At 40.7% G+C, this 9178-nt stretch overlaps 1 protein-coding gene across 1 annotated transcript; it reads left to right on the top strand.

The window, feature by feature from the left end:
- Positions 1 to 2476: 2476 nt before the first annotated feature.
- LOC139980067 (gem-associated protein 6-like) lies at positions 2477 to 3058 on the top strand. Its single transcript, XM_071991433.1, has one exon. The coding sequence runs from the start codon at positions 2477 to 2479 to the stop codon at positions 3056 to 3058; it is 582 nt and encodes a 193-aa protein (XP_071847534.1).
- Positions 3059 to 9178: the final 6120 nt, after the last annotated feature.

Raw genomic sequence — 9178 nt, 5'->3', positions numbered from 1 at the left:
CAATTCGGGAGTCTAAAACTTCAAGTTTCCCCTTCAAGTATTCCTCGCAAATAGAGAATTCCATGCTTTCTTACCTATACCTATAGTTACTGTTGAGATATGTAATAACGAGTTTTGAGAATAACTTTTCTTTAACCACTACAACTAGAGCCAACGTAATACTGATATATTCTATTTGTACAACATGAAACACGATATGCCTATGTAAAGTTTGAAAAGTGTTACGCTATTGTGCGACATAATGACGTCATACTGCTCTGGTGTGATTTCCTGCTTTGGTCAATTGACAATGGATTCTTTTGTGTATGGCAAGAATTGAAACAGATTAGTTTACTCCACACCTGAAATACCAAATAATTATTTGAGTAGTCTAGATTGGATATTACACACGCACATTTATGTAATTCATTGTATGCACTAAAATCAGTGGTGTGATCTCACACTTGCCAGTGCAAGAAAGCGTTTTTGTAATGTGAATGGTATTGTAAAGTGCAGATATAAACTTAGGTAGATTCTAACGGAAATCATATGTTGACAATCTCATGTGGTCTTTCCGGTCATGTAGTCTGAGCTCCGTGCACGAGAAACAACAACTTTATCACATGATAACAAAACAACGCAACTTTTCAGCTTTACTGGCCTGTATAGTTGCCCAAATAAAGTAACATACCGTTAGCCCGTTCAAAGACACACACTTCTCAAGATTTACCAACATACGAACACCAAGCTTGGTTTATCTTGATAGTGATGCTTGTCTGTATCAATAGTGCTTATGAATGTACGTTAGGGTAAAGTATTGGGGGGGGGGGGGTCACATCCACATTGAGTTTTCTGACGTTCAACTTATAACGTTAGTAAATCAAGCGCAAGGATACGACTTCGAAGGGCACTGAACTGAAAGAGCTTCTTGCATGTTTTTAATTGATATATACTTTAACATTTGGTAATGATTTTTATTCGACGAATTTCACCTCAAATCTAAACAGCCATGAAAATGATGGTACGAAAACTGAGTATTCAATGAATATGTTAGCGTGTCAATAAGCCAAGTGGTTTCACATGATGGCATGCGAAAACCAGAGCCCCAGAGTCTTACACAGACCTATACGACTCAGGCAAGTTCCTAATGTATATGGGGAATTCAAAGTAGTGTGCTACCTTATGCGTATTGCGCGATATCAAATAGACGCTGGCTTGTAAGAATTTACGATTTCATCTGCATGCCGGGAGCTGCTATTCAGTAATGTCATCACCAAGACACTACCACAACAATACTCAAGCTTAATTTAAATCTTATGCAGTTTTTGCATATTTTACAGAAACGTTGGTAAAGACGAGTGTGAGGTAATCTTCGTAAGCATAGGCTAAGCAGTATTTGATGGTTCTACAGAGTATTCGCGAAACTACTAATAAATCCTTGTCAGTATTGCAATGCCATACCTAGTGTGTTTATCTGATATTTATTCTCAAACCATCAAAATACTCCTATTCTATTCCATCAAGCAGACGTTTTCGAGTCTTCAGGGATATAGGGTGATGCTTGATACAATGAAATTGGTCAATTGTTCAAATATGTTGTGAAGCTGTAATATTATATGGCCTGGCCTAAATTAATAGTAATAACTAATAGTACTAGTAGCATGGTGGGCTCATAATTGACGCACTTAAGGATTTGATCAACGATATCTATCAAGGAAAAATCCAAATCACTCGACTGTATGTGTTTTTCATATGTGTAGTTCCTCAGAAATGTTATGATCTCAAAATATTTAAGGTTCTGTGCTTATGCACCGTACAATTGAGCAGAATTTGACCACAAAATGTCTGCCGTGTCAAGTTCTTTCATACCCCTAAATTGACACATTTGTTGTAAAGCTAACTGTAGTGTAGGCCTTAGTATACATCCATTGACTTTAGATGCTGTTTGCTATGCTCTGAGCCTCTAAGCTCAGACTGGTCAGGTTCCAGAGAGCAGTGTTATCATATTGAGGTAATGTTGGTTATTTTTAGGGAGTAAGATTTCCAAATGACCAAAAAATGTGCAAAACTGGTGGGAGGGTGTTAAAAGCTTAAAAAATACCACAATTTGGTCAGCAAATAGCTGAAATGGATTCAAACTCATGAAATATGTCATTCTGCTTGACTGCAAAAAGTTTAGGTGGCCTGCTGTATGGTTGCTAGTAATAATTGAAGGTGCGTCAATTACGGGGGTGCGTCAATTATGAAGCCTTTACTATAATACTAGTAATACCAGATGCAACATGCACTGCAACATTGCCCAGTCCTACTTAGTGATAATAGCGTTTTTCATAAATCATTGTACTTAGTCTTTAAAAGTGTCTTTTTGAATATACTGTATTAATGTATGTATATCTAAATTGTTCTTTGAAGTTTGAAGAATGGGGTGTAGATGTACTATTAATGCCCTAAAATATTCTATCTGTATTTCGTTGATTTCAGCACAAACCCAAGGAAAATGGAACCAGTAATATCACATGGAGAATCTCAAACAATGAATAGAAGTTCTGAATCAAACCAAGATTCATTCACTGCTGAACAGATCAGAGCCATGACCCCAAATGATCTTCGTAGATTTGTAGATAAAACAGTTTGCATAAAATGTGGCACCAATAACGAAGAAGTCAGCGGAACTGTTTACACAGTCGATCCAGTATCAACAAGCTTCGTCATCTCCAACTTTGCAGACAATCAGGGTCAAAACTCTAATTTAACTGTTATACCTGGACATTCATTACGGCTAGTGACAGTCACAGGGATATGTAATGAAGAACAGAAACAACTGCTAACTGAAGCATTTGGAAATTTTGTTAACTCTAACAAAACGCCCATATCCGACTTAGAAAATCGGAAAGCAGAGTTACTTCAGTGGTTTGCAAAGAACAGGATTCCAGCTCAGTTGGCAGGGGAACATGATGAATTGATACAGGTCACAGATGCGTTATTTATCGAGCCTCCTTACCAACCTGAGAATTGTTTAAGTAGGAATGAAATAATACTTGGGAAAGTACAATCGCTGGTGAAGTCCATGCCAACCTGAATATATTGACCAATATCATATACTTTATAGGTGACATCTGTTTATTCTGTACTATTAATGACTGACTTAGCCGGGATAACTTTTAGATTACAAGCTTTTGGGCTTGTAGAAGCGAGAGAATATTGCAAAGCATACTTCCACATCCAGTTTCATCCTGGAGTCAGTGTTGCATCTTCCTTAAGGAAGTCGTTGATCTTACTCTACCTGTCGGGACTTGTGCTCATTTTTTAGGAAATTTGTCAGCATTCTAAATCTAAAGGAAGATAAGAGTTACTGTGTATATGACTGGCTTTAATACCACTGTGTGTGAGTCTGTGAGAAATGGTTGATGTAGTCTTAGGATTGTACTTTGTCAAAATTTTTATATCCTATGTTTAAAAAAAAATTGCATTCTAGGATTGTATTTTATTGCAAGAATTTGTGTCAGGATTGTTTCAAAACAGCATGTACTGTAGGGTTGTAATTTGTTGAAAATTTAGAGAAACTGCCTACATATTTGACACAATAATTATCATGATTCTCTTTAAATGGTCAAAAAGTAGGTAGTTTGAAGGAAAGTCAGTAAAAATGTAATAAGTGTAACAGCTCATTAATCTCTCCTTGTACTGTGCTCCCCATTGCTACATTCTGATGTTGAAGAGCTGTGGTATCGGGAATCTTCTCACAATTTTGCCAAAAATGAAAGCAAATAATGAAAACATTTTAAAAACAGCTTTATATTTCTTAATGTATGATAGCATGATAATTTTGTTCCTTGTTGTTTATGACTAATAGCTTCCACTGCACAAATGTTGTCATTGATCTTCAGACTGAACAATGTTTGCTGAAGGGTCGCTGTTTGGAAGTAGCTGCAGGAGTGTTTGGTTGTCTGGTGAGGAAGCAGAAATTAATAACTAGGTGGAAAATAACTTGGCAATAAATTTGTTGAAAACTAGGGAAATGTTTTTTTTTTAACTGAATCAGAGATCTGTCATATGTGTCAGTAATATCAGACAAAAGTTTATGATTGAATGTTGATAGGTCAACAATGCCTTAGCTCATGTATAGATATACGTGTGCGTAATAATTGTTTTCAACACAGATTGTATATGCATTGACTAGGTTTATACCTGCAGGAAGTCAGTATTAATGGTTTACCTGGTTTTTCAAAGTGAGAAGGGTTTAATAAAAGCCATACTGTTAGATGGTAGAAAAAACTAACTGTGGTTTGTATTGATTGTTATTTGTTTTCTTGTACTTTTTTTTCACATCACAAGTCAATTTACATCATCACATGATATACTATGACGACGTCTGCTTACATCGTCACAGCATAATCTTTAATCGTCAGAGGGTTTTTTATTATCACACCCTATGTTTACATTGTCACTAGACATTATCTTATTATCACAACTAAATTTGGTGTGGTCACTGTAACAGTTGTGTCATAGTAACATAAAATTTTCCGTTTTTGGAGTTCCATAATGGTATACTTTTTGCACCCGTTTCTCTTATATGTATATAGGTGTCGCACCACAATTAATTGTTCCATCGACTTACACACTAAACTCGTCAATTTCAAGACCTGCCAAAGTTTTCAACTGGGATATCCTACCCACCACATGATAGCTGTGATCTTGGCCTGTCATGGCACTTGCAAATATCAAATCATGACCGTTTAGATTTTGAGCTAGAAGAGGAGCAATTTTAGCATACTGAACCCCAACCCTTCTGTCTGCTCACACGGAGCGATATCAACATTTAACGTAAAATTTTCTAAAATGGTTTATATCACCTTCAATCCTCCCATTTTTACACCATCTGTACTTTATATTGTGCTTTTTCATATACAGACAGAAAAGATAATGATGGTAACTGCTAAAACAAGCATTAACTTAGGTTGTTTTAGCTCTCTTTTCCAACGACGGCATAGAATTTGGAAATTGAGCTTACACAGTGTATTGCAGTGTGTTTAAGCAGTGAAGGCTTGAAAAAAGTCAGGGTGCTTTGCTTTGTACGGCAAAAAGCCAGATCATTTGAATGTTTTTTTTAAATGTACATTATACATTCAACTTTGAATTTGAATTTCATGTCACCTGTCCTTTCGAAATAGAAGGTGTACTCTACACAACAGAGACATGTAATTGTTACCAGAGTGGTAAGTTCGATCCTCCTGACTTATTAAGAACCAACTTTTTTACCCGCCTCTAATGACCTGAGCAAGTGGAATGTTTTATGCAACTTTAAATGTCTGGAAAGTGTCATTTCAAGTAATTGAGAGTCACATGTCAAACATTTTCCTTGCTTATGTTATTTAGTGCTCCACTTAGATAGTGTCATAGTTGTCCCAGGAAAATGATTTGAAAAAGCAATACTTCCTCCCCCCTTCTCACACACACCTACTTCTGAGTAATACTTCCATATCAATCTATGCATGCAGTTCTCAGTTTTTTTGCAAAGTGGTTAGTAGTTATTCCATGATAACAGATCCCACCTTTAATGAAGTGAAAGTGCAAAAAATTTGATGCATGGCTAGATTCATAGACAGGTGGCTTAGCAACAATTTTCAGGCTTAAAGTTACCGGCCGGACAAAAGTACCAAATTTGGCATGGAGTTTCTTTTCGACCTATCTATTGATTTTATCCGTGGAACCCACTTGATCCGCTCCGATTTTCCAAGATGGCGGCCAAAATCCAAGATGGCCGCCAAAAAAAAGGAAATGTCATATATCTGGCTGTAAATATCGGAGATGAACAATTGAGGGGTCAATTCAGGTGTTTCCGGGGTTCACTGAAACAGATGATGGTCATGGCATGTTGCTTGAGTAACCCACTTCCAAGATGGCGGCCAAAATCCAAAATGGCCGCCAGAAAAAAGGAAATGTCATATATCTGGCTGTAAAAATCGGAGATGAACAAATGAGGGGTCAATTAGGGTGTTTCCGGGCTCACTGAAACAGATGATGGTCATGGTATGTTGCTTGGGCCACCCATTTCCAAGATGGCGGCCAGAATCCAAGATGGCGGCCTGGAAAAAAAGGAAATTTCATATATATTCATTCCCCAGACCCCCTGTGCCCTTTACTGATCGGGACCATCAAACCGTCCGTCCTCAAACGTTTAAATGAAACCGGGCTAGCACCCTGACTATATGTTATAGCTGGTATTCTAATTGTGTCACTTTGGCTCAGGAAGCCACTTAGGACTTATTGAGGAACTTTAAGGTGTGATCGACCATGGATAGACACTATCGCAAAGCCCGTTATTATATGGGAGTAACGAGTGTCATGTAAGACTGATTACATTGAGTCAACTATATAATAGGGTAACTTGAGGGAAAACCGACCAGAAGTGAATACCGACTCATTGAGAGAGTTTGTACGATTGTGCACCCTTCATAAACACAACGTCAATTGTGCGAACAACACACGCTAAGTCAGGTCACTAAGCATCTGAGGTATTTAGGTCGTTCTTTTCGAACCTGTACTCCAGTGCTGCTGTTAGCGAGGATCTCCAGGAAGACTTGCTGTCTGGTATAGACAAGCCCCCCCCCCCCCCCTCTCAAAGTAAAACGATAGCTTGGGTTCGAATCTCTCCGTTGGTGAGCTCTGAACCGCGGTAACAGCGATGAAGAAGGGAAAGTCCCCGGTCCCGATGGCCTCCCTGCTGAGTTCCATAGGACCTTCTGGGAGGTTCTCGGTGGAGATTTGAGAGACATGTTCGCTACCGCTTTCCAGTTGAATTACATGAGCCAAAAACAGAGGGCTGGAAATATTGTTCTCCTTCCAAAGTGGGGAGACCCTTTGGACCCTAATAGGCGTACAATAACTACAAAATCCTGGCCAAAGCAGGAAATCGCTCAGCGGATGTGGTGCCGGACATTGTAGGTCCTCTCCGGACTTGTGCTGTGCGAGTCCTTCGGATTGAACTCAGTGTTTATACGTTGGGTCTCGTTACTATATAAGGACGTCACGAGCATGGTCACTATTAACGGATTTACTTCTGGTCACTTCCCGGTTCGAAGGGGAGTCCGTCGGGGTTGTCCCCTCTCCCCGTTGTTGTATGTTCTCTTCAGCGAAATGCTCAATACCTCGCTGAACAGATGCTTGGGTTTTCGACCTTTCAATGTACCGGGTGGGGCTAGAGTTAAATGCGTGCAATATGCCGATGACGTCACTTGTATTGTGTCGGACCTCGCCTCCTTCAAGCCTTTATCATAGGTTTTGGCCACCTTCCAAGAGGCTACTGGTGCCAGACTTAACAAGACCAAAGGGGTGCGTTTAGGAGGATGGCGCGGCCAAACCATCCCGTTCGATGCTACTTGGTCAGATGTTATGATCAGGGTAAATGGCATCTGGCTAGGTCATGGTGCCCCGGAGGCCACCACTTGGGCCGAGAAGGCTGATCAGGTAGAGGCAAGGCTCGGCACATTCAGTCGGAGGTGGCTCTTCCTCCCTGGGAATGTTACAGTTGTTAATCGTTTTATTGTTCCTCTCCTTTGGTATCCTGGTACGGTGATCGCTGCACCGGATTATGCCTTGGTGCGATTGGAGAGGATCATATTTTATTTCATTTGGGGAAGTGCAAACCAAACCTTGTCAAAAGGACCGTTCTGTAAAAGATCCCTTGAGCGGGTGGGCATGGTTTGGTCCACCTACCATCTTAACTGCGCTTTCTCCTTTTGAAAGGTTTTTTCGTTGCGTTTGAGAATCCCTCGTTTGCCTCTTTTGTTAGGTCCTGGGGGAGGGGGGGGGGGTTCTTTTTCGCCACCACTGGCCCGGATCCTTTTCCCTAAACCGGCCAAAGGCGACACGCCCTTCGGGGTGTATACTCAGATTGGTGACTCACTTCGTAGAATCAAAGAGGAGGGTGGGCCAGATGTTCTGCTGAACGTGACCCCCTCTGTGTTATGTTCAATGCTCGCGCCTGTGTGCCCGTCGGCTTGCCAAACCGCCATCTCTCCAGATGTGTGGCGGTCTGTGTGTTGTAAGTCACTAGAAAGCCGTCTCCGGGACTTGGCGAGGAGGATTGCACATGGGGTCCTCATCACTAACCATTTTCGCCTAGTCAGGTGGCGATTAGGTTATGGGATTTGTCCCTGTGTAGGCTGTAAAGCCATCGAGACTATATGCAACACCTTTTGCTGGCGTGTCCCTTTGTCCTGTTGGTGTGGGAATGATGGTTTCACGCCTTCGTTATTGGTGTTATTGGTTGACCTCAGATGACTAGTCACCTGACTTAGCGTGTGTTGTTCGCAGAATTGACTTTGTGCTTATGAAGGTGGGCGGCCTTGTCTATACCAAACAACAAGTCTTCCTGGAGATCCTCGCTAACAGCAGCACTGGAGTACAGGTTCGAAAAGAACGACCTAAATACCTCAGATGCCTAGTGACCTGACTTAGCGTGTGTTGTTCGCACAATTGACATTGTGTTTATGAAGGGTGCACAATCGTACAACTCTCCCAATGAGTCGGTATTCACTTCTGGTCGGTTTTCCCTCAAGTTACCCTAATATATAGTTGACTCAATGTAATCAGTCTTACATGACACTCGTAACTCCCATATAAAAACAGGCTTTGCGACAGTGTCTATCCACGGTCGATCACACCTCAAAGTTCCCCAATAAGTCCTAAGTGGCTTCCTGAGCCAAAGTGACACAATTAGAATACCAGCTATAACATATAGTCAGGGTGCTAGCCCGGTTTCATTTACACGTTTGAGGACGGACGGTTTGATGGTCCCGATCAGTAAAGGGCAGAGGGGGTCTGGGAATGAATATGAAATTTCCTATTTTTTTCAGGGGGCCATCTTGGATCCTGGCCGCCATCTTGGAAATGGGTGGCCCAAGCAACATACCATGACCATCATCTGTTTCAGTGAGCCCGGAAACACCTGAATTGACCCCTCATTTGTTCATTTCTGATTTTACAGCCATATATATGACATTTCCATTTTTTCTGGCGGCCATTTTGGATTTTGGCCGCCATCTTGAAAATAGGTGGCTCAGGCAACATGCCATGACCATCATCTTTTTTAGTGAACCCCGGAAACACCTGAATTTACCCCTCATTTGTTCATTTCTGATTTTTACAGCCAGACATATGACATTTCTTTTTTTTTCTGGCGGCCATCTTGGATTTT

This window comes from Apostichopus japonicus, chromosome 14, assembly GCF_037975245.1.
Source record: "Apostichopus japonicus isolate 1M-3 chromosome 14, ASM3797524v1, whole genome shotgun sequence".
Lineage (NCBI taxonomy): Eukaryota > Metazoa > Echinodermata > Holothuroidea > Aspidochirotida > Stichopodidae > Apostichopus > Apostichopus japonicus.
Note: the sequence above shows the minus strand (reverse complement) of the source record. Positions and strands in the feature narration are given on the sequence as shown.